Consider the following 25,916-nt stretch of genomic DNA (forward strand, 5'->3'; position numbering starts at 1 on the left):
TCTTCCCTGACCTCCAATCCCTGCAAATACCAAGTGTCTCTCATTTTGGTCGCGCGTTGCTTCCCCGCAGGGTTACAAACCCGGCGCGTAGGGGGCGGAGGAAGGAACTCCTTCCACCACATGGTGGCGCGCGCGAGCCTGCGAGAGCCGGGGCCGCTCGGCTTCTCACGCTTCTCCCGCATCCCGCCCCACCCGCGCCGCGGCGCTGGAGGAGCCGCGCCCCCGACCTTCCCCGGCGGGATAGCGGGGAACGCGCCTCGGGAGCCCGGGAGGCGATCTAGTGGCAGTTGCGTCCGGTCCGCGCGGGAGGTGCGGACGGCCGCGGACTGCCCCCGTTGCAGGCTCCTCCTCCTGCGGGTCCAGCCTTTACCCCTCCACCCTCCACCCCTCCTCGGTGTGGCTCGGCTCGGCTGCAAATCGCAGGCTTCCCCGAGCAGCCTAGGAGCGGCGGCGGGAGCGCAGCAGGCGGGCCGCGCCGAGCGCTCGGGCAGCGGCGGCGGCGTCGCTCGAGCAATCCCGGAGGCGCCGCGGAGCCCGGCGCGCCCTAGCTCGCCTAGGAACGCAGTGAAGCCGGGGCTGCAGCTGGGCGAGGGGGAGGAGAGTGCGCGCGTGTGTGTGCGTGTGTGCGAGAGTGTGGGGGGCGACGGTCTCGCATCGGAGCGGAGGAGAGGGCAGGGGAACCGGGGCGCGGCCTCCGGGCGCCCCCGCCGCTCCCCGAGGTTTTCCCGGGGCGGCGCCCGCTCCCCGGCGCCCCTCACCATGGACTCACGCCGAGTTGGGACGCGCCTCGGCAGCAGCGCGCGGGTAACTGCCCGGCCTTGGGGCTGCGCGGGCGCGCGCGCGGGGATGGCGAGGTAGGATGGCCGCCCAGCGCGACCCCTGCCGCCCCAACCCAGCGGCCGCCGGGCGGTGCAGCTGACTCGCCGGAGCGCAGAGGGGTGTGGGCGGAGGCGGCCCCGCCGCGCCCGCGCCTTCGGGAGTCGCTTTGCCTCTTCCACCCACTCGCACCTGCCACCGCGCGGATACCATGTCGAAGGCGGCTGGAGGTCCGGCAGCGGCGGCGGAAAGTTGTCCCTCGGCCTCTGCCGGCCCGTCCGCCGCCGCCGCGGTGGAGGACCTGTCCAAAGTGTCGGACGAGGAGCTGCTGCAGTGGAGCAAGGAGGAGCTGATCCGCAGCCTGCGGCGCGCCGAGGCCGAGAAGGTGAGCGCGATGCTGGACCACAGCAACCTCATCCGCGAGGTGAACCGCCGGCTGCAGCTGCACCTCGGCGAGATCCGTGGGCTCAAGGTGAGCGCGGGGCCGGGCGGGGAGCGGGGCGCCCCGGGGAGGTGGGGCCAGGCAAACTTTCCCTCCCTCCGTCAACAGGTGATCCTCCCCATTCTCCCGGTCACCACCCCCTGCTCCCCTTCCCCAGCCCTTTGGAAACTTTCTTTCTAACTTTGGAAACGATTGGCCTCCTCTTCCCTGTTTGGGGCGAGGCAGTGTGGACCTCTCATTCGGGGTCTTCTGTGGCCGAAGGGGCGCCCAGGATGCTGGAAAGTAGGGAGGGAGGTGATGGGCATGCAGAACCTTTATTTTCCTGGAAAACCAGTGGTTTGGGAAGCCGGGGCACAGGCAGGGGAAGGGGTGAGCGAGGGAGTGAGTCCAGGGCATCTTTGTCCTTGGCGGTTAGGGATACAGGTGCTCTGGAGCCGTGACTTCTCCGGCGGATGAGGAAAGGGCGCCAATGCTGGGGAGAAGGGCTGGCGGGGTGCCCAGGGAGAAGTCGCGGGCGCCACCTTCGGAGCTGACGTATGTCACCCAGTGCAGAGGACCTAAGCTCTGCCTTCACATTTTCTACCTGCTCCTGCGCTTTCCTTCGCTCCTATTCAGATGGCGTCATCTGGGGCTCCTTGGCCCCCTTGCCCCCTTCACCCCCGGTTTGATTATAATTTCATCCAACATTGAGGGGGGCGAAGGGATTTGAAAGGTACCAACCACCGGGGCTGTCAGCTTTCACGCTTTGGTTTTGGAACCAGCCTTCCCTCTTTGCTATTAGGAAAAAAATTAAAGAAAAGAAGACCAAAACCCCACCAACTTTTCTCCTTGGAGAGCTTTGAGTGTGGCAGCAGTGTGCCCGCCCGCAGGGCTGAAGGAGACGGGGGCTGGGATCCGCCCTGCCAGCGCACACCGCAAACTTCCTCTCCTCACTGCTTGCGCTGGTGCCTGCTGGTATTCCTTCCTCTCATTGTTCTGCTTTTGTTTATAGGAAGCCAGACACAAATGAAAACACTGCAGGGACATCAGGGAGCAAATTCCTGCAGGCACAGGCTGTTCTTGTCCCCTTCCACTCCCACCCCACTAGGGCTGTAGACACTTTCTTAATTGCTTCAGTGCTCCTGCTCTGGGATTCTGGGGCAGAGAGGTGTGGAGGGACAGAAGGCCAGAGGCTCGCCTGGGTGCTGGGTCCAGTGCAGGTGGAGATGGCCTTCCCCAGGGCTCCAACTCACTGCCCTCTAGTTCCTAGAGTGGTGCAGTTAGAAAGATCCCACAGTCAGAAAAATCCCAAGGCTTCCATTCTCCTTTGGTTTAATTCATTACTCGAGTATTATTTATTAAGTACCATACTCTTGGGGAATTACAGACAGGCTAGTATAGTGAGAAGATCATCTCAGAGGTGGGTTTGCATCTAGAATCCTCATTTGCCAGGAGGGTGAGCTTGGGTAATTAATTTATCAGAACCTCATTTTACTCATCAATAGAATGCAAATGGTAAAAACCATCTCCTAGGGGTTTGCAACAAGACATTAGGATAACGTAGGAGAAGCTTTAATTCTGGACCTGACTGCAAAACAATGGTAGATATTGTCATCAGGAGAGGGCTTGTAAATGTATAGGTGTGCGCCTCCATGATGGGGTTTCTTAGGCAAAGCTGGACAAAGGTATAGTTCATAACCCTCCAATTTAATCTTCTTCCATGGTTTGAACTATAGTGTAGCTTGGAAGAGTTTTTAATTAAGTAATTAATCAATTTCCTATGGATTTTAATAGTATGGAGCATCAACATAATAGTTCAGAAATACTTGAAGGTTCTCTTGGGTTGTGTGGATTGTCTTAGTGTGTGTGTGTGTGTGTGTGTGTGTGTGTGTGTGTGTGTCTGTTGAGGGGAGCTATGTGTGAGTGGTGGGGGAGGCTGGTCTTCTTTCTGGTAGCTTCATTTAGAGAAATACCTATTAGGCCAGCGAAGGGCAGTTTCACCCCAAGTAGGAGAGTCTCCTGGTCTAAATTCATGACCTGCTTATAAAGACTTTCCTGTCCACCGCGTTATCAAGTTCAGAAAGGTGGGGCTGGATACTTTCTGATGCGGCCTCTACTCCTTTCCATCATCCCTGGTCAGGTACAACATCATAGCCCCCAAGGCCTCTGGGCCACCCCTGCGGGGCTGCGGTGAAGCCTGGCTGAGGCCAGCCTTCTCCCTTCTATCCATCATCTTAGCTCAGAACATCCCTGGACACTCTCGTGATGCATTAATGTGGTTGACTGAGTAAATTATATGTGCACTCAACTTATTTTGGCTTACTTAGAAGGAAGGATTTTTTATTTTGTTTTTGGCTCTGATGGTGTGGGACTCCCAGTTGAGGGCCTTAAATTTAGGGTTATGAAGGCCACAACACTTCTCTTTTTTACGTTCCTTTCTGTGATCTGCTTTTGAAATTGTAATGAATATTTTCAAGGCTACTAGGTACTGCAGCTGTAGCAATGGGGAGATGGGAGCACTAGGTCTTTACCTTGAGGGGCCTGTGACTGGGTCCAAGCTCTGGCTGACTTGTCTGTTTAAACATTTCAGAGGTAGAGCAGTGTGGGGCAGCGGAGAGATAAAGGATTTAGAGTCTGACAATTTGGGCAGTGTGGGCAGGCGGTTAACCTCTCTGAGCTTCAGTGTTCTCATCTGCTAAATGGGATGCTAATTCCGGAAGAGGTTTGATGAGGATTACATGATACATTTGAGGTTAATAGCTTTCTTAAGGTCACACAGATATACAGTGTTTAAAATAGGCTGACTTTCTTTTCTTTCAGCTAGTTGACCTTCTCTGGTTAGAATGTGTGATCCTGCAAGGGTGGAGAAGGGGATTCTGGTTCTGATTTTATAAGGAGCTGGATTCTGAGAACCATGTCTGTGCGCTGCTGAACCAATGCTCAGATTGCTCTGACCTGGGTTTCAGGGGTTGGGGGCAGATTTGGGGGAACTGGCTCTGTAGATTGGTTATGCATCACGTTAATGTTCCTCTCTGCTCCCCAACACACGGATTCCTGCTCCCTGCAATGAAGAAAAATTACAAACTAGAACAATTCTTTAACCACAGAGAGAGTACTTGGGAGTCTTACGTATAAAATTTTGAGTGGTAGGCCATGAGGTGGGTTGAATCTTTTAAATGTCCACTTTAGACAGATGGATAACATCTGGTAGCCAGTGTCAATGTTCAAAGGACACTGTGTGTTTTGAAAAAGAAAGCCCAAATCTTAATGTGGCAGATTTGAAGAAGCTGGCTTAAAAGGTGATTATCAAATCCGTTGCTTAGCTTTTCCACAGAAGGGAAAGGAAATAGCTCAGAATTGTACCCCCAAGAATATTATTTCCTCTTGGAAGAAGGCGTGGTGATAAAGAAAGCTAAGTAGACCGTTACCCCTTTTACCCCAGCTGGAATTCTGGGAAGTATATGCTTCCCTCCATTTGGAAAGCCATTAACTCCACAAAGCCCCAGTGTATTTCCCAGTTCTGGAGAAGTCGGGAATAGCTGTGGGATAGTCGAAAGGAAGTATTTTCAGACGGAAGTTCATTGAGACGGAGAAGAATATGACTTGAACTTTCTATGAAATGGCAGGATTAAACTAAATGTTGAATAATTTTTGAAGCTTAGAAAGATTAATTTTTTTTTAAGTCTTATTGTCTCACAGTCTCCACAGCTTCTGATTTCCCTGAAAGCATCAATGTCAACAGATCTCCTTTACTCACTTATGACATATACTCCAACCTTGCAGGGGCTTACTGAGACAATAGTAAGAAATCCTCGGTAGCCAGAGCTATATCCAGTTTTGGTCACAGGCCTAGGGCTTTTAAAACATTGGTGAGTCCATAAACACATATTATTTACTGTACACAAGGCGCCATGCCAGGCACGTCAGCTATGCAAAGGATGACTTAAAATGGAGTCTGCCCCCAGAAGCTAGGATATCTACATTGGAAAAGGAAAAAAAAAAAGATGTCCAATGAGTGCTCCAGCTACAGTATCTTAGAGGCATTAAGCAGTAAGTGGGAAAGTTACTTCATTCATTCATTTGTGGTTGTTGCCACCACGGGCCAGAAGCTGTTCCGGGGCTAGGGGAGACTTCTCAGAGGAATTTCTCCTCTTAGGTAAGTTTGTGTAGGCAAGAGGACAGTTTCTTCTAGTTGGGAAGCTGGGATACGAGCAAGCTTCGTAATTAGCTGACAAAGAGGGAGCTCAGAAGAAAGCCTTCATGGCTTGGCCGAAGAGTTTATTCATCTTCCTGGTAAAAGGGAGAGGATGGGATTGATGCAGGAGAGAGAACATTCAGGGAGTGATTTTGAGGATCAGTCTGGCCACAGAGAACTTGGCTTGGGTGGGCGAGGAAAGATAGAGGAAGCAGCAGACAAAGGCCACGTGGGAGGCGTTTGGAAATGGCCAGGCCTGAAGTCAGAAAGTGATAATGAGAAGAGACGGGCATCAGAAACAAGGAAACAGATAGGATGCCAAGAGTTAGAATTGGAGTTAAAACCACACTGTGCAAATCCTCCTCTTCGTCAGGGTGACTCTCATCTTGGGCCCCAAGACTGTCAGGGGGTACTGGGTGTGGGTGGCAGATGTTTTAGAGTTTATTTTCTCACCAGTGTCAGGCAAAGGGTTGGAATGAATCTGAGTTTACCGCGATCAGGTCTCCTCTAAGTGCCTCTAGTTCTGGGTTGGATGACGAAGTCACAAGACCAGAGCTTTTCTGGCTTCGGAGAGCAGGAGAAATCTTAGGTAACAGTCCTGGAACCACCTCAGGTTCATGGCCACCAAACCAAGGTGCTTCAAGAAATGGTCCCTTTAGTCGATGTGTGACTGGAAAATAAAGGGGGACCTCACAATGTGTTTTCAAAGTTCCTTGGTTCAGGCGTCTGCAGTGGGGGTGCTGTGTTCTGGACACACAGAGGTGGAGAGAATAGATGGGGTTTCCATTCTCGGGACCAGGGTCTGGTGAGTTCTCATAGCCACATTCAACCATATATGATTGAAATGAGTGCCACAGAGGGAAAGTCAAAGGGGTAATGGTAGAAGTGTATAAGGCAACTTCCTTTAGATGGGGGGTAGTGGTCAGGGACGGCTTCTGGGGAAGTGATTTATAAAGTGAGGCCTTTAGGTTGTACAGAAGGTCAGGGGAACACATTCCAAGTGGAGGAGGAGAAGGGCTTGTTCCTTGGGCCCTGAAACCAGGCCAGGGTTGGTGGGGCTCAAAGGATAGGTCCCACCTTCTCCACTGCTGCTATCTATGTAAGCCACTATCCTCTCCCTCTACCTGGACCAGCCTGGTGGACTCCTAACTGATCTCTCCTGGCTTCCACCTTACTTGTCTCCCTTTCTTCTCTCCACTGTCCCCCTCCTCTGATCTGTTTTCCACACAGAACGATGGTGATTCTTTATAAAATGAACCTCTTGTGTCGCTTCTCTCTCCTCAGCTCACCACCAATCCAGAGTCCACCCCGTGGCTGCCAAGGCTCAGCATTACCCAGCCCCGACACCCACGCTCCTGGGTCTCCTCTCTCCCACCTCCTCTCCCAGCTCTGCTCTCTGTGCTCACCGTGCTTCAAGCACACTGGCCTCACAGCAACGTCAGCCATGTTTGTCTCAGGGCAGCGTCAGCCATGTTTGTCTCAGGGCAAATCCTTGCCCTTCTCTCTGCTTGTGATCCTCTTCCCTCACATGTTTGCTCCTTCATTCCACCCAGTCTTGGCTCAAATGTCTTCCTTCTCAGTGAGGTGCCTTCTCTTAAAAAATAGTATTTTTTAGTCTGCTTCAGTTTTCTTCCCAGCACTTTCACGACATGCCATTGTCGGTTTTTCCTGCCAGAATGAAAGCCGTAGGATGTCAAGGTGTCTGCTGTGTCCATTGATACATTCATAGCACCTGGACTGGTACCTGGCACATACTAGCTGCTTACTAAGTCCTTGTGAATGAGTGAGCGGACCACCATTCGTGCAGGAGAAATAGGCCGGGTTAAGAGGACTGGGATCTTGGGAGACTTGAAGGATTCTGCACTTTATTCTCAGGGCAGTGCGGTGGTTTTTAGCATGCTAAGCATGGGAGTGACAAGATGAGTTAAATTTCAGAAGTGTAGGGCTCAGAAGAGCTGTTTAGTTCAGGAGCGAAAGGTGAGGGAGAAGCAGCCAGGCATAAGCATAGGCTCTTAGGAAGAGCAGCAGGTTGAATGGAGGCGGCATTTGCTGAGAGGGGCAGTTTGGGGAGGGGACTTTGAAAATCCCACAAGAGGGCCACCTGGGTGGCTCAGTCAGTTAAGCGGCTGCCTTTGGCTCAGGTCGTGATGATTCCAGGGTTCTGGGATTGGGTCCCCCAAGGGGCTCCTTGCTCAGCAGGGAGTCTGCTTCTCCCTCTCCCTCTGCTTGTGTGAGCGCTCTCTCTCTCAAATAAATAAAAAAAATATTTTTTAAAAAAAGAAAAGAAAATCTCACAAGAGCTTGGCGTTCTCGTGTTTCATGTGGGATGCCTGGGAGATGAGCAGGGGGTACGCCAGTAGGGCTCAGATGTGCGGGACAGAAATGCCAGTGGAGGCCAGCTGTGCTGGTCCCGTGTCAGGGGCTGAACACCGGGCAGTGCTGTATTTGTGCTGATGGAAGTCCTGTTGCCTCAGAGCTTTTAAGCATTTCTCAGCTGCTGAGCAGCCATTTTCTTCCAGGAAAGGGGTGGGGCAGGGGAGGGGATCCTTGGTTTTAGGGTTTTCTTGCAAATTAGGCGGCTACTCCCTGGATATTGGCCTTGGGCAAGTGAAGCTTTGTGAGGTCCAGTCTCCTCCTCTTTAAAAGAACCATGATAATCATCACTCCCCAAGTGGTTTGTGAAAATCTGATGAGATAATACAAGTAAGCCGTGGGTGGGGAGCATAACCCAGGCCCATTATTGTGATTTTTATGACAATCATCAGCGGCCTCTCAGCTTCTCACCTCTGCCCCTCACATCACAGAGAATTCACCAATTCCTGTCTCCCTCCCAGGAGGTCTGGGCCTGAGGCCGCCTCACCTGGGTACCGCCCTTGAATGGCTGTCTCTCTCTCTTCAGGATATCAACCAGAAACTCCAGGAGGACAACCAGGAGCTGAGGGACCTCTGCTGTTTCCTGGATGATGACCGGCAGAAAGGCAAGAGGGTGTCCCGGGAGTGGCAGAGACTGGGCCGCTACACGGCTGGGGTGATGCACAAGGAAGTGGCCTTATACCTGCAGAAGCTGAAAGAGCTGGAGGTGAAGCAGGAGGAGGTGGTGAAGGAGAACATGGAGCTCAAGGAGCTCTGCGTGCTGCTCGACGAGGAGAAGGGCGCCGGCTGCGCGGGCAGCCGCTGCTCCATCGACAGCCAGGCCAGCCTGTGCCAGCTCACCGCCTCCACGGCGCCCTACGTGCGGGACGTAGGCGACGGCAGCAGCACCTCCAGCACGGGCAGCACTGACAGCCCGGACCACCACAAGCACCACGCCAGCAGCGGCAGCCCGGAGCACCTGCAGAAGCCCCGGGGCGAGGGCAGTCCGGAGCGTGCCAAGCACCGCAGCACCAGCCCCGAGCATCTGCAGAAACCCCGAGGCGCCGGAACCCCGGATCACCCCAAAGCACTCAAAGGACCCAGCCCCGAGCACCACAAACCCTTGTGCAAGGGCAGCCCTGAGCAGCAAAGGCCCCCGCACCCCGGGAGCAGCCCCGAAACGCTCCCCAAGCACGTGCTGAGCGGGAGCCCGGAACACTTTCAGAAGCACAGGCCCGGGGGCAGCCCGGAGCACGCGAGGCACAGTGGAGGGAGCCCCGAGCATCTGCAAAAACACGCCCTCGGCGGGAGCCTGGAGCATCTACCCAGAGCCAGGGGCACAAGCCCTGAGCACCTCAAACAACATTTTGGGGGGAGCCCCGATCACAAACACGTGGGCGGAGGAGGCGGAGGCAGCGGCGGAGGCAGCAGGGAGGGTACTCTCCGAAGACAGGCGCAGGAGGATGTGTCACCCCATCACCGGAGTGTCTACAGTGGCATGAACGGTGGGTCAGTACGTGCTGGGGAACCGCTTTGGCTGGGGCGACTCACTAGAGAGTTATGAGCCATGAAGGGCTTTCCAGACACTTTAGGAGTGCAGGCGCTGGATGGAGGGGTGGCTGGGGAGGGGAGGTAATAGGTGCTTCCGAGGCTCGAGGCTCCGAGTGTTTCCTCCCCTCGATTTGTTTTGGTTTGTACTGTTCTCAGCCGAGTAAGCCTGGCGAAGACGGGGTGAGGAGTTATGGGAAGAAGAGGAACGATAATTCCAAGGGACTCTGAGTGGTCAGGGTGAGATGTGTAGGGATTGAAGAGAAAAAGAGAACCAAGCTAAGGCTTTCCGGTCTTGAACTTGAGTATTTTCCTAGTGTGTGCCGTTTCCTATAGGGGTTCTCATCCAACGGTTGACCCAGAGGTTTTTGAATCCATTTAACAGCTTAGTGCATAAAAAAAAATTTATTATGAAGAACATTGCAAAAGAAATATGGTATCCCTCAGCAAGGTCGATGCCCCATTGCCTGAATGCCTGTAGCTATGCCTTACCTTACCTCAAGGATTTTGTCCGTGTGTTGGGGCACTTCCCTTTGTAGGAGAAACACATCAAATGATTTCCTCCCACACTCTTGCAAAACCCACCACCCTCTCCCAGATTCCCTGAAACATACTTTGAACAGCATGTTTTTACACTGAGAGATAGCCTCCCAAATGTTTAAATGTTCCTCTTGAAAAGGTACAGATGTATTTGGACGCTCCTTTGGTTTCCAAAGTGTAATCTCCACTGCATTTGGTGACATGGCCCTAAACTGGACCCTAAACCTTTCAGAGGGGGTTTACTTTCCTGTATCTTGGTTCTAAAATCACTTTGAACTCCAGAAAGGGGGAAAAGAAATCATTTCTTAAGACCAACAAACAAAACCCCCTCCCAAGCCTTTCATGTTACTTATGGTTGAGTTAGAACTAAAGGTTTGTTTTTATAAACTGTGGGGTTTTTTCATCCAAGATACCTGAGGTTTTCTGCTTTATTTGAAAGCTGCTACAGAGTCCGTGCACAGTCAGTTCTGAGAAGTGGTGGGGGGTGGCCAATGTGAGCAGGGAAGGGGTACATTTTCAATACCCTACCTGGGGATTTACCTGTTGGAGCCCATTTCATCCTAATCCTTTTCTCCTAGTGCTGAAAATTGACTCCTGAAGCTTGGCTTCTAATGCAGCCAATGCTCTTTTATGTGCAGATGGAATTGGAAAGAGTGGGGAAGACGGGATGCTGCTGCTTTCAGGGTTGGGCTGGAAAGCAGAAGGTGAGAGAAGCCAAGTGACCTGGGTGCAGAGGCCTCCTGGCTGGCTGGCTGGGGCTTTTGCTACGTTAACTGCACCCTCCCTCACTCCTTCAAGGACTGGTCCAGGAGCTGCCCTGATTGCTGTGGGCAGTGGCGGCTGTGCACTTCTCACAGGAGGTGAAAGCCATTTAAAAAGATATTTTAGTCGCGTTGCCATGGATGAGGTGAGCCACTAGCCATGAAGCGTGTTCTTCAGGGAGCAATGGGTTAACGGGAAAGTTCAAGTTAATGACTTTTCCATTTCTCCATTACTTTTTAATGAGCATGAGAAATAAATACATACACTGTTTAAGGGAAACATTGTATCTGGAACAAAAAAAAAAAATTACTTAGGGACCAGGTAGTTCACTTACAGAACAATTTTTTTCTTTCCCAAAGTGCTCTTTTAAGTAAAGAACTCCTCTAGTTTAATAAAGGCACGTGAAAAGATTTCAAGTGCAATTTTTAAGAAACACCTTGCATGAAGTAAGGTATATTTCTAGATAAGGATGACATTACATCATGGCTTATTATTGCCTGAATGCAGATAGACTTTCTGATCTGGCAAATGATTTTTAAAATTTAACCAATTTATTTAGTTAAAAGTTTGGTGTAGCAGAGATGCATTCTTTAGAATGACACTGTATTTACTTTTTTTTTTTTTTTTACATTGTATTTAATTCTTATGTTTACGGCAGGTTTTCTCATTCTTAAGTGACAAATCTTGTGGCAGTTGCTATCCTCACCAAAGTATATTTGTAGTGCATTGGCATTGCATTTTTATTTCAGTAATTAATTAGAAAATGAAGTGGCATATCAGCCTATAAATTTGGGCCTATATGTATCCCGCCGTTACAAATTAATTTTTGATATGGATGGTAAGACATGACTTGTCATATTTTTAATCCCCCCACACTCTGGTTGAATCATTGGCCTAGAAACAAGTAGGAACCAATACCAAGATAAATCCCAAATTGTAGATCTGCTGAGTCATGTACAGTCATAATCTGTAGTTTGTGTGAGATAATGAGTGTTTTTGGATGAACACTTGGAGGTTTTTGAGTGAAGGAAAAAACAGGGAAAGCTGGTGAAGTGTGTCTGCATTGTGGCAGAATGAAACTGAAAAGAAACACATATTGGCAGAATACGGTCTTGTAACGTTCCCTCCAAAAAGACACACATACACACAGCAAGGGAACATTAGTGAAAACAATTACTGCTTTAGTTGACCGTGCCTTGGACATCTTTAAATCTTGTTACAAACTCTGTGGAGGAGGCAGTTGAAGAACTGGGTATCCAAGAGTTTCCTTTGGTTAAAACAGCTTAATTTCCAACTGGATGCAAGGGTGAATTTGGGGATATTTTTCCTTTCTTAAAAAAAGCTAAGACTGTATAGCCATGTTTAAATTAGCAGCTGACTGAAAAACAACAAAATCCAAGGCAAAACAGAAAAAAACCCTCCAAGCTGAATAACATGCTATGAGTGCATTTGCTTTTTTAGAAGTTATGATTCAGCTGTTTTTCAGTTTGCAGAGAATTCCATGTGCGAAGAGGAGGTAGATTCAACACTTTCATCTAGGCATTAAGGCATTTGTCTGTTCATTCAAGTCACTTGCTGTGCACCAGATTTGTAAAAGAAGTAGTTGAATAGCCACTTTTATCCAGGCATGTACCCAAATAGAGAGTCTCCTTGAGAATGGAGGATTCGCTTACCTGATCCCATTGAATTCCAAGGTTGGCTCAAACTTTCTTAGGTGAAAGTGTTCCCTCCCACAGAGAAACCAAGGCGTTTGGCTTCCAGATATCAGCTGGCAGATCCGCCCTAAGAGGGAGCTCCTTAACCCAGGTCATGGGTGATGCAGAGAACTCAGGTCCTTCCAGCAACAGCTGTTTGTTGTTGACCTTCCAGGCAAATACGATTCTGGTGGTCAGAAGCCCATACAAGTAGCTCACCCATTGGGCATTATGAATCCAGTTGAAAAGGTCATAAAAGTAGTTTTATTTTAATTCTAGGGGCACATATTGCTGATTATCAGCAACTGAGAAGGGATGATGAGAAGAAACGTTACTCTCTTTTTAATTGTCCATCTAAAAGAATTGCTTAGCTATCTTGGTGGGTCTTACTTTTCAGACCTAGAGCATGTTCTAGTGATCAGTAGCTTCACACTCTCCTTCATCATCACCCTAGCCAGTGAGAGCCCCCATGAGGAAACAAACAGGGTCCATGAGTGTTCAGCTTCCTCCCGAAAGCTTCTTAGTGCTTCCTTCCTTCCTTTTGTGAGGGAATTTCTAGAGACAGAGCAAGCTCTTTCTCCCCCAGTTCTTTCTCTAGAGCAGTGTTTCTCAACAGTGGCATCACTCACATTGGGACCAGATAATTCTTTGTTGTAATAGGTTGCCCTCTGCATTTGAAGAGGTTTGGCAGCACACGGGGCCCTCCCCATGAGCAAGTCCCAGTTATGGCAAATAAAGCTGTCTCCAGACATGGTCCCACGGGTTAGGGAATGGGTAAAATTGCCCCTGATTCAAAACCACCGCTTCAGAGAGAGCAATGTTTTTCAACCTGACTGCAGATTAAAATCACTGGGGGGGCTTTTAATAATCACCAGCGCTTGGGCCCCACAGGCAGATGTGTATTGAATTGGTCTGGCCCTGGGCGTGTTGCAAAAGAGCTCCTCAGATGAGTCTAATGACCAGACCAGGTGAAAGCCATTGCCTTACGTGAGTGCGTGTTGTATAAGATGGGTTGAGGTGCCGTATGTGGTGAGGAATCCAAGTTTCTTGGGAAGAAGAAAGTTAGCGTCTTTCCTTCTCTTGTCGAATTCAGAGCCTGAGAAGGACTGAGTCCAGCAGGTACTGTGAAACTTCATTCCTCATCTCTAGCCCAAGGTTCTCAGATAACACCTTTGGGGTATGGGTTGAAAATTTGAGTTTTGGGTGGATGGGATTTTTAGGTTAACTTGGGGAACGCTGGCATATGTGTAGTTCAGAACTACTTTTTAAAGCCTTCCCATCCAGACCAAAAGGGAAGCACAGGAATTTCCAACCCATTTCTAGCGAATGCCGATGGTGCGTGTAGATTGTGTGACGCCTGCAATGCTAATTAATATTTCCCACCAAGGATATTACATGTTACATCGCCCAGTTCATAAGTTTTACTCTGAGTTTTCAGATTTCTTCTTATTCTCTGTTGAGGTTATTAATGAGTGAACAAAAACCGCTGATAACACAAAATGACCTTGTCGACGAGGGGGAGGATAACCTGTGTGTGGAAGAGCCCAGCAGGAATTCTCTGAAGCAAGGTTGTCAGTAAACTAAGTAGTGGGGCACTATAGCATGCGTAATTGCTCTCATAAATCTTTTATTTTGCTTAGAAAAAGTCAGAACATCATTTATGAATGAGTTTGGACAATAGAAATTAAATATCTCTGGGGAGGAAAATTTGAACAGTTACGGAATACCAGAACTGATTTAAATTGAGGGCCCTAGAGTGTTGGGTTTTCTTGTGTGAACAGACATGTAAGTGGTTAAAGGAGAAGATGATGTTTTTTGATCTTTAAGCTTCAGTATAGTAATTTGGTAGCCTTATACACACTTCGATGGGACATCAGTTTAAGAAGTTCTGAAAAATAGACTCAATTATCATAATATACCTGTGTGTGCGAAGCATAGTGCATTTTTCATGACAATACGTGTTGGTTTAATGACATAGAAAGCTTAATACTGGACATAGAGTTTAAGAAATTGCTAAATATCTAAGAAGTGAGCTACCATTGGAAAACCTAGATGACTTAGGTATTTTTCTGGTAGAATTTAAGGTTTTCAACTCCACTGACAATAATAAAGCTATGAAAATTCTTTAAATCTAGGGGACCATTTTCCTTTTTCCAAAGGAGAACATCTGTATCTATAATCTATATATATGTGTGTGTGTATATATTTCTGTAAATAAATAAATTTGTACCTGAACAATGGCAAACATTCAGTTTGATTCTCTTTAGTCAAACCAGTGTCAGCTGCATCTGGCCTCCAGCCTCCATCCACTCGAGGAAGCCAGTTGTTGCTACGAAGTCCCGAACCCCTTCTAGCTGATGGCGGTCATGTTCTTTAGACCCCGTTGAAGTCAATTAAATGTTTGTATTTTTGGTTCATTGCCAGAAGATCTAACAGAAAAAAATAATCATTAAATTAGTGATGCATTTACTTTCTTAACGGAAGTAATTTAAAACCAAGCAGGAAAACATGCAAAGTTACGGTGAGTATTGGCTACCTTTTCAGAAGCATCACAGGAGTACAAACACAGGAGTCTGATAGAAGGCTCTATACAGTCACTCACAGTGATGATACATTATTCTGGAAGCATCGGTATAGGGATTTAGTCAAGCTCCACTGGTCAGAAAAAAGAACATGAAGATTAACTTTGCCAAAATTTTAAAAATAATAATAAAGTTTTACTTGTGTAATCCCATTGGCCATGTTTACTTGATGGAGTAAGTTTTCCAGACAAACCTATGACCTTAGGCTCTCAAATTTCGTAAACTTTAGCCACTTCTGATGCTTACATGCCTCACAGTCTTTTGTTGGAGAGAACCATGAGTCCTTACATCAGATAGCCCCACATGGCTATTCTTTTCTTGCTCAGTATTTACTTTCAAATCATAGGCTTCCGATCACTTCAAGCACCAGCCTGCCCATGGCAGTATTCCTTGCTGCCCTCAGCAGGCCTGACTTTAACTTTCTTTCTCATTGCTGTTTCTAAATTCTGTTCTTTGTGCTGGCTGGTTATACCTTGGGAAAGTGGATAACCACGTTGATTAGAATTTTTTTTAAATCGGAGTGAAAAACCTTAAATTCTCCTTCTGGCTGTAAAATGCATGAGCTATAGTGCATGGTCTGTGGGTCCTGCATCATTAAGTACTTTGTTTGGCTTTTCAAGGCTCCTCTTGGCTTATTTTCTGGGTCTTGATTATATTTGAGATAACTGCTATTTCTGTAATATAAGAACTCAGAAGTGTTTGCTTTTTGGGTACTTGGGCACAACCAAGTTTCCCTTAATACTATCTTAGTCCATAATGTTTATGGGGAAACAGTGTTCATTTGAAAAATGATCTTGAATTTGATTCTAGCAAATAAAGAATATTTTACGTTCTGAATAAGAAATTAAGACTATTTCATGTTGTGACAAGAGCGGATTTTCAAGAGTTCTAGGAAATGTGAGATTCAGTAGCAAGAGTAGACCTTGGGACACTTGAGAATACAGGCATGAAATCTCAGCTCTGTTATAAAAGTCTCTAGTCTGCAGGGGCACCTGGGTGGCTCAGTGGGTTTAAAGCCTCTGCCTTCAGCTCAGGTCATGATCTCAGGTCCTGGGATCGAGCCCGCATCGGGCTCTCTGCTCAGCAGGGAGCCTGCTTCCCCCTCTCTCTCTGCTTGCCTCTCTGCCTACTTGTGATTTCTGTCAAATAAATAAAATCTTTAAAAAAAAAGTCTGTAGTCTGCAGAAAAATGAGGTTCTGGTTACTGCTGCCCCTGACATAAACGGCCTCATCTTGAGAGTGCTGTTCATGAGTTTCCGATAGAAAAAGTGGCTTCTCTTTCTGAGATAGGGCATCCTTAAGAGGAGAGAGGCAGAGGTGTTAGAGAAAGTGGCAGAGAAATCGCAAGTTACATTATCACTCTTAGGAAGGCAATACTGGTTTGTCATCCTTAAGATAAAAGACAGGAACTGGGTTATTCACACATGGCTGGGTGGTCATTTACAGTTCTCGCCTAACAAAGAGGGATAGTATAGAGCTTCTGTACCTGAATCCTAATGGAAAGTGATGGAAGGTCTTGGGATGTGGTCTTGGACATGGATTGGAACTAGGCATTGATTTAATTACCAGGTAAGGGAAAACTTCAATAATACCTTAGGTTTTTTTCCTTCAGATCCTTATGTAGGCCTTTCTGTAAGACAGGATATATTAGGGAGAAGCGTTGGGTCTGGCGATTCTCAAAGACTATTTCGGTTTTTTGTATTCGTGCCTATACCCACACTGTAGTTTGTATTCTAGTATGTGTATTTAATAGAACATTAAATGGATTGACTTTCACTCTTGGATGACTATTTTTATACCCCTTCACTTTCATTTTCAGGTACATAAAAGAAAGTGGTGAATCTTTACATTCTAAAACCCTGCAGATAGAGGCGCCTGGGTAGCTCAGGAGTTAGAGCATCTGCCTTCGGCTCAGGTCATGATCCCAACGTCCTGGGATGACCCCCATATCGGGCTCCCTGCTTGGCGGGAAGCCTGCTTCTCCCTCTCCCACTCCCCCTGCTTGTGTTCCCTCTCTCACTGTCTCTCTCTCTCTCTCTCTCTCTCTGTCAAATAAATAAAATCTTTAAAAAATCTTGCAAACAAGATATTTATAGCACTAGTTTTGCCGGCTAATACAGTTGAGGGATAGAACGTTTCGGTTAACTTTTGGCCACAAACTCAAAGTCTCTGATGCTTCCTCAGTGAGATGACTTTTCTAGTCCGGTGTGCTCATTATTGCATTAATTTTTTTTTTTTTTTTTTTTTTTTTGAGAGAGCATGTCAGAGGGTGAGCATGAGCAGCTCGGATGGGCAGAGGGAGAAGCAGGCTCCCTGCTGAGCAGGGAGCCCAGTATGAGGTTCCATGTGGGGCTCCCATCCCAGGACCCTGGGATCATGGCCTGATCCGGAAGCAGATGCTTAATCGACTGAGCCACCCAGGCATCTCCTTCCTTCCAGTTGTTAGAGGGTCTTTTCGCTTTTAGAAGAAATCCCTGATTTGGATTATGTATGGCTACAGCTCCCTGAATGCCCATAATTGCTCGTTGGTTCATGAATGATGAGAAGCATGAATTGTATGTGGGGGTATGGTGTGTGCTGCCAGTAAAAAAAAAAAAACTAGGAGATGAATTTGCATGTAAATGAACATTTACATGCAAATGTACACACACATATACACACGTGTATGTTTTTGATTAAGAATGGATGTCTTCATGCTGACAAATAGAAAGAAATTGGGACTGTGTGGTTGTATTTAGTTCAGGAAGTCAGAATCCTAGAATTTAAATCTGTAAAGTACTCTGTATTTTATCTGGTTCAACTTCCCCATTTTTGAAGGAGAAAATTGACTTCTAAGAGAAGTTCAATGAATTCTCCAAAGCCAGTTGCCGGTTAGCAGAAGGCTAAAATCAAGCTGACTCACAGGGCACAGAATTCATTTTATAAGGAAGACCTTTAATCTTATAGACTTGAAGTAGGGATAGTGTTAATAGTAAAGATCCTAAAGGGACTAGAGAACCGTTCTTCCTCCAGTGCTGTTGGAAATTCCTGAAAACCAGAGCCCTGCAACATAAGAATGAGACAAGGTGAACATCCACAGACTCGGGCTTAGCCGACTTGGTGGTCTGGCAGGTGAGCTCGTACCTATTGCTTGGGAACCTCTGTTTAGGCCAGATGGGGTACAGGGTTCACAGCTCCATGGGCGGCTCCTGAAAGGTGGTCTTAGTAGGAGCAGTCTGGTCCTAGCCTCAGGCTAACACCTTACTGCCCTTTTTCGTCCCACATGGACTCTTCCTCACTTTAAGGCCATATTCCTTCCAGATAAATATTCTTGGGACGATGGACTGACCTTATTCCTGTCCTTACACATCCACTTGCATTCACAGCCAAGATGCTGTGTGTCTGGAGAAGTGTCAGCTTCTGGACTGCAAGGAGCAGAAGGGAGAGAGACCAGGAGCAAGGGGGTGGGCCAGATGGCAACACCAACTGCTCTCAAGGAGTTGTGTTTTTTAATAACTCAGCTTGCTGCAAACAAAACTAATTAAGCCAGTTACTCTGATTTATGCTACTATAGGCAGAAGCAGAGTACACTTAACGTTACACTTTTGATAGCATTTCAAAGGTCAGAATATCTTGAGTGGCAGATTCCTGTTCGAAGGAGCCTGGTCTGCTGAACCACTCTTGAGAATTCAAATTAACCATGCTCGTTAATTCAGCATCTCTTCTCTTTCCCTAGACAGCAAGTGCCAGTTCACCCAAACAGTAAGAAGACCTCGCAAGGCAAGTTAATAGTCTTATCTGCAGATGATAGATTAAATGCTGCTCCCAGGAAAGTGAGCTAAGGGTCAGTTTAGGGTAAGAAAGAGCAGGAACTAGCAGGCAGAGACGGTGTGAGGGTCAAGGCCATGAAGATTCAAAGGGTATGTTTGGTAGCACATGTCCTTAACAGGCACCTGTCTTAAACGTTGCTGGACAGGGCTTATTCTGGGGACCAACCACAATTGTCCTGGTCATGGAGCCATGGGGGGAGCTGGCTGAATGTATCTGCATGTTTGACAGGTGAGGCTACTTTGGAAGAGAGTGCATTTAGCATTAGGATCAGTGAGGGGTCTAGAAATCAACCTTATCCAGGTGGTTTGCCATGAACAGCTCCTGCAGCATTATGACGTTCCCGAGAAACTGTTTAGCACCATCAAGCTTTTCAAAATCTGCTGAAGAGCAGGCTTGAAAATTGTTTATTTTTATAGTGTCCCTTGAACACTTACACTGAAGACCTTCTTGCCCTAACACTCTGTGCCACGAGGTTATCACCCTTAATCTCGTTGGCTTGACCTGGTGCATTCTCAAAATGGCCCACTTTGGGGTTGGTTGGTCTAGTACATAAATCTGTCTTGGATGGAAACCTTTTTCTCACCAGAGTCTAGCTGTTGATACAAGAGGCATTCATTTTAAAAAGAGAGCTAGGCTGTACTATCACACCTATTCACAAAGCGAATTTGGTTATTTTTCTGTTTGTAGGTATCTATTGGATTTCACCCATACATTAAAGTAATACGTAGATGACCATCCTTAAATTGGCAAATGTTGATCCTTAAATTGGTGTATGGCATAAAAGCTTTACGGCAGTGAAACGACTTTATAAACCTTCTTTAGCCAAATTCTATTTTAAGTGTGAGTAGAAATGATAGGTCTTCTAAAATGTGTCTACAAGCCCTTAAAAATAAAATCTCTCATGGAGTTAGAGTGCAATGCACTAACCTTAAAAGGCATCAAGACGCCTGAAAGAATGCTCAGCCTCACTCATCAGGCAACTGTGAATCAAAACCACAGTGAGATGTCCCCTCACACCTGTCAGAATGGCTAGTATCAAAACGACAAGAACTAGCAAGTGTTGGCAAGGATGTGGGAGGAAAGAAGCCTCATGCACTGTTGGTGGGGATGTAAATTGGTGCCGCCACTGTGGAAAATGTATGGAAATGAAGTAAGTCAGATAGACAAATAGATATTTCATATGTGGAATCTGAAACAAAACAAATGAATCTACAAAAACCAGAATTATAGATAGAAAAAACTGGTGGTTGTCAGAGAGAAGGGGGGATAGGAGAAGGGGCCAAATGGATGAAGAGGGGTGAGGGATAGAGGCTTCCATTTATGGAATGAATAAGTCCTGGGAAAAAGTACAGCAGAGGGAGTACAGTCAGTGGGGTTGGAATAGTGTTGCTCTACGGTGACAGCCGCGCTCTGGGGGAGCAGAGCATGATGTATGGAGAAGTTGAATTGCTATGTTGTTCCCCTGAAACTAATGTTAACATCATGTGTCAACTATCCTCAAAAGAATTAAAAAAAAAATTGCAAGAGAGTCAGTTACATAAGTATACCCACAGAGAAAATGACCTCAAAGTTGTTCACATGGAGTTCCCTGGATTGTTGAAGTCCCCACAAATTCAGTATAAATTAAAAATTAAATAAAGGTATCAATTGCCTAGCTGCTGATTTGGATATATAGAATTGACTTTGCTACTTTTTTGCTATGTGACCTTTAGTCCACCACCAACTTCTGTGGGCAAAATAATTTCTCCCTCAAGTGAGGGGCTCCCGATAGAGAACTTGTAAATCCATAGTCCCAGAATTTAAATTTTCCAGATACATAAGACCTAAAAATAAACTTGGAATTGCCAACTTTTTAACTTTTTTAAGGAGGGGATTCTAAAATAATCCTCATCTAACACCATCATCTCCTAGAAGATCATTTGGACATTTAAAGCAGGAGAAATTTATTTACTAAAGGTCATTCTTTCTCCCAAAGGAAACAGCTGACAACATTGTATTGCTGCATCTCCCTTGAACATTTTTTTGGAATAATGCATAGCCCAGGGTTCAGATTTAACAGTGCCACCCCAGGTACTTTTCCAGTATCCAGTACATTTAGGGACTTTATTTTGATCCCTGCTATTGCAGGAAATCCGGTTTCACCCAGATTATGTAGATAAACAGAATTCTTAGAGTTAATGGAGTTTCACTGAGGCACGGTCTGTGTAACCCAGTGGAAGCCAGGAATCACAATCCAGGTATTACTACCGGATTCTTGCCTCCTTTCTCCCCAGGACAGGAAGAGAGAGAACCATCAGCCTGTGGGGCTGGTCAGCTTAGATTGGGGGTTCCCTTCTCTGTCTGCTACCCCACCCGTCTTCCTCCAGTGGTTGTGCTGCTGGGGCTGGGCTCCTAACCGAGAGCAGTGAGGACGGTATCCAGGAGGGCATCTTTGCTCAAGAGGAAACTTCGCTGTGCATGGCACAGCATGAGGACCATTGAGCTAATGTGCTCTCAGCACTGTTCATTGTGCCTTGTAGGGCCCTTGTCAGAGTTGCAGAAGTTCTCCTAGCAATGTCAGAATGGACCTGTCCCCTTTGAAGTGGCCACACTGAGGAGTCTGAACAACTTGTTGAACAAGGAGCTAAAGAGGCTATTGTGGAAGTGACTTGGGCTTTGTACGGTTCTAAAGTCCCCTGATCTCTGGTCCCTCCTGCTAAGGAAGGTCTCCAGGGGGGAATGGCCGTGTGTGAATCACGTGCCTTCTGTTGGGTTCTTACATGTTTTCTCTCGCTGCTTAGTGGAATAGTGCTCTGGAAAGTCAGGACAAGGGATTTCATTTTCTACTCTACGGTAGACTGGATTTTTCTCAAGTTTCCTTGCTATCTCTGCTCCAGATGGAAGAGTATGGCTGTCACCTAGAGTTTCCAAGAGAGTAAACCAGTGACCAGTCTGTGACACCAGGCTCTCCACATGAGGTTATGTCCCATCAACTGGATTTCAGCAGTCTTTCTCTGAAACCTTTGGACAGAATGAAGACATTTTCTCCTTCATTTTAATCCTTTTACTTTATACCTGATGTTTGAACGAGTTTGGAGTCAGGCTCTTGAATGAAATCAGGAGGATAACATTAAGTGTGGGGAAGGGCAAAAATCTGCAGCAATTTCATTGTAAATCATTGCCTTGACTCATCAGGCAGCTACAAGAAATAAGCAATGCCAGGGATAATAGAGATTTATTACAACAAATTAAAGGCTAATCAGAGTGTGTCCTGTGATAAACAACATAGTAAAACAAACGTAAATGACAGGGAAAGCGTGAGTTGATGGAAGACTCGTGAGCATGTGTGGCAGTAGAAAGCCAAATTCCGTTCATGGCTTACTCACTTTGTATAGTTCTGCGCAGTTGCGTGTGTAGATGGGAGATAGTGGGGGAGAGCATGCACATTGGTTCAACAGCTAATGTGTGTTTCATGTGGGTGCAGCATGGTGATAATGAGTGAGGTAGAGCAGGAAAGCAACCCACCGCCCCTTCATGCTAGGAATTCTGACACGTCCATAAAGGAAGGGTAGAAGTGACCGTGAAGGTGTATGACTAAGAACCAGATAGAATGAACCTTTGGTGCCATGGGCCTTTGTGGGTCTGGGAGATGGCTTGTGGGCTGCCCTGCCAGTGCTGGCTGCCTCCAGAGGGTGGTTGTGAGCTTGAGTCCTAGGGAGAGCTTGGATCTGGCCAAGCGGCACGAGGTGGAGGGGGTGGGGGGAGGTGTTGTCTGGAGAGATGAAATTGAGCAAACAGTGTTGGAGAGATGATGAAGACGTGAGTAGATCTGTGCTGGTGCCGTTGTTAGAATGTGGCAGAGAGTTTTAGGAAGTAAATAGGGGCTAGACAGAGTATTAAATGTTGTGCGTGGGTCCTTCTACTGGCAGGGTTCCTGTCCAAATGGGGAGAAAACGTCACATATTCTTCATTCTCTAGACGTTGTGATTAAATTAAGTGGACCTGGAAAGCTGGTTTCTTAGCTTGAAAAAACAAAACAAAACAAAAACAAAACTAAACTCTTGGTGGGATTTTATAACTCAGTTTAATTCTAATGGTTTTTCATTCCTTTTCTTAAGGGTTCGTGGTCGAAGCTCTATACATGCAGATTTATGCCATCATAGAAAGCTCTTCCATTATTTTGTCTTTTTCTACTAAAGGTTATGCTGAATTACTGCTTTTTAGTGGAGGAGTTTTACAGTGAGTGTTATCAGTTAAGAAAATCCATCTTCCTTTTTTTTTTTTTTAATTTTTTTTTTTTTTTTTTTGAAAATCCATCTTCTGACCACTATCTTCTGAGTCAGTAATGAAGATGTTATAAGATTTGGGGGAAAATATGGCCCAGTTGCCTGGAAGGCAGAAAGATAGCGCTAAATAAAAAATCAATAAACTAATTCTGTTAAAACAATAAAGAGAGAAAAATTATCTGGAAGCCTGTTGACCCTTTGGTTAGTCGAGATAGGAAAATTAACCTAATCTAGCCTTTGCATTTCATTCATTTTGATGTTTTTCCACTTTGGTATTGTGACCTCATTTTTAGCCTATGCTGTTGTATGCTAGGTCTCAGATCATTTTCAAAGCCCTAGAAGGTCTGTGGAGCCTCTTTGGGAGCAGGCTGAAGCGACCGACGGGGAATAGACAGGCTCTGCCACCCCTTTCACCCCAACCACTGGCACCCTTCAGCTGGGTCAACCCTACCATCACCTGCTTTGTTCACACTTAGCTTTTACTTGAACAGATTTGACTTTATAAAATTGGAATATATTTGGTCCAACCCAGAGACACAAGTGAACATTTGGACCCACCAGCCAGATTTCTGGACCAGTGTATAGATGGTCCCCCCAACACCATTTCTGGATTCTTCGCATCACCCAATGTGTGTACTTGGTCACATCTGTAAGGACAGGCGTGGGGATTTAATTTAACTTGTAGGCATGGGGATTTTCTTTATCTGTGGTAGACATTCAAATTGGCACATCTTCAAAATCATGGACATTTAGGTTCTCCTCCTTGGTTTCTATCACGTGTTTTATTTTGTGGTGCCTTCTGGGGCTGGAGAGGAAACAAAATAGAAATTCTGTAAAGGAAACCCAGCTTTTGCTGACCTCTACTTATAACTGCTGAGGTGCTGATAGTTTTGTTTTGTTTTTTTTTAAAGATTTTATTTATTTATTTGACAGAGAGACACACCGAGAGAGGGAACAGACCCAGGGGAAGTGGCAGAGGGAGAAGCAGGCTTCCCACAGAGCAGGGAGCCCAATTGGGGCTCCATCCCAGGACCCTGGGATCATGACCTGAGCTAAAGGCAGACGCTTAATGACTGAGCCACCCAGGTGCCCAGGTGCCTCTTTAATGTTTTTTTTTTTTTTCCCCTTAAGAAAATTTGCTACATAAGTATAACAATGTTTATCCTTGAAGCCACCAAACACCTAGTTGTTTCCTATTGTACCTTCCCTTTTCCTTACTTTGTTATGGAAATATCTGGGCAGAATTTCTATTTTAATAGCTTAGTTGGGTAAATGTGAGCTTTTTCGTGACCTCAATGAGGTTCCTTTTTAAAAAGGTTGAGTTTGAGTTTCCTTTAATTGCCTGTCTTATAGGAGTTCTTTATAGGAAGGTTTATTTAAGAGCTAGTTTTTTTTTTTGTTTGTTTGTTTGTTTTTAAGATTTATTTGAGAGAGTATGTGCGCGTATGCATGCATACAAACGTTATGGGGGGAGGGGCAGAGAGAGAACCCTCAAGTTGACTCCCCACTGAGCAGGGAGCCCGACCATGGGGCTCCATCCCAGGCCCCTGAGATCGCGACCCGAGCCCAAATCAAGAGTGGGATGCTTAGGGGCGCCTGGGTGGCTCAGTGGGTTAAGCCTCTGCCTTCGGCTTGGGTCATGGTCTTGGGGTCCTGGGATCGAGCCCCCGCATCGGGCTCTCTGCTCAGCAGGGAGCCTACTTCCCCATCTGACTCTGCCTGCCTCTCTGCCTACTTGTGACCTTTCTCTCTCTATCTCTCTCCCTCTCTGTCAAATAAATAAATAATCTTAACAAGGACAACGAAAGAGTGGGACACTTAAAATGACTGAACTGCTCATGTGCCCCAACAGCTAGTTTTTAATAGTTTTCATAATACTAAATGTTATTAGCTCAGAAAAAATAAAATTGCTACTTTTATCTATAAAATGAAGTTTGGTTCTGGGTGTCTCCTGTTCATTTTACACACATACACACAAACATATGCCTCATCTCTTACTAACAGCTACCTGAAATCACCAAAGATACAGCTTCACTGTCGCAGAGTGTCTTGAAGCAGCAGGATACATTACAGCAACACTGGGTCCTTTACCTTCCCTGCTGTCACTGCTCCTGGAATCCTAGGTTTGTGTAGATCAAGACAAGCCTGGATTGAATCGTAGAATTTTAGAATTTATTGGGCTCATGGTGAAGCCCTTGCTGTGAAGTCAAGCAATGTTCTTGAGCTCAGCTTGACTCAGAAGCTTTCACAGTGATTTTTTATAGGCTTCGAGATGACCAGCAGGCTTTCCACATTGCTCTCCTCCAGGCTCGCCTAGAACGTGTGACAAAAGGGATATGGAGGAGAGAGGAACCTTATTCCGACAGCTGGCAGCCTTGGCTCTTGGTCTCCAGGGTGTTTCCTCCCATCTACTTGTCCGCTCTTGGCACTTCATGGTCTTGCCGCCACTCCTAAATACTGAAAGAAACCAGAATTCCTTTGGTACCCCATATCAAATCTCAAAAATTCCTCATTTATAATCCAGACCGGAGATAGCTGGTATTCTTCACCTGTTTTAAGGACTTTCTTGTGCACGGGGTCTAATGCAGGCAGAAAAGAAGGGGAAAGATCTTTAGGCCACAGTGTCAGAGTCTGGCCCTTTCGAGCCATCCTTCTCTGAAGGCCGCCTGACGAGCTCACAGAACGGTGGTGGTTTTGACTTTGCAATCTGAGTTCATATCCAAGTCATCTTTAATATTCAGTCCTGATAGGGTAATTATATCCTAGCTCACTCGTGCAGATGGCTGTGGTACGGTGATTTCACAGAAAGTAAATAGAATGCTAATTTGTTGAATGCAACCTATTTGAAAGTAAATATTCTTGCCTAATCTCATGTGACTTTTTTTCTTTGCTTCTTATAAAGAAAATTAAAACAGACAAACAAAACCCTAG

At 46.5% G+C, this 25,916-nt stretch overlaps 1 protein-coding gene across 4 annotated transcripts in view; it reads left to right on the plus strand.

Moving 5' to 3' along the window:
• The first annotated feature begins 485 nt into the window (after nucleotides 1-485).
• CCDC85A (coiled-coil domain containing 85A) overlaps nucleotides 486-25,916 on the plus strand; it is a 196,405-nt gene continuing 170,974 nt past the window's right edge. For all 4 annotated transcript variants that reach the window (XM_080813019.1, XM_080813020.1, XM_080813017.1 and 1 more), the window contains exons 1-2: nucleotides 486-1,288; nucleotides 8,332-9,289. In XM_080813019.1, the coding sequence (XP_080669145.1) occupies nucleotides 1,028-1,288; nucleotides 8,332-9,289 (1,219 nt within the window). In that variant the 5' untranslated portion in view covers nucleotides 486-1,027. The remainder of the gene's footprint in view (nucleotides 1,289-8,331; nucleotides 9,290-25,916) is intronic.

The sequence above is a fragment of the Martes martes genome (genome assembly GCF_963455335.1).
Source record: "Martes martes genome assembly, chromosome: 9".
Taxonomy (NCBI): Eukaryota; Metazoa; Chordata; class Mammalia; order Carnivora; family Mustelidae; genus Martes; species Martes martes.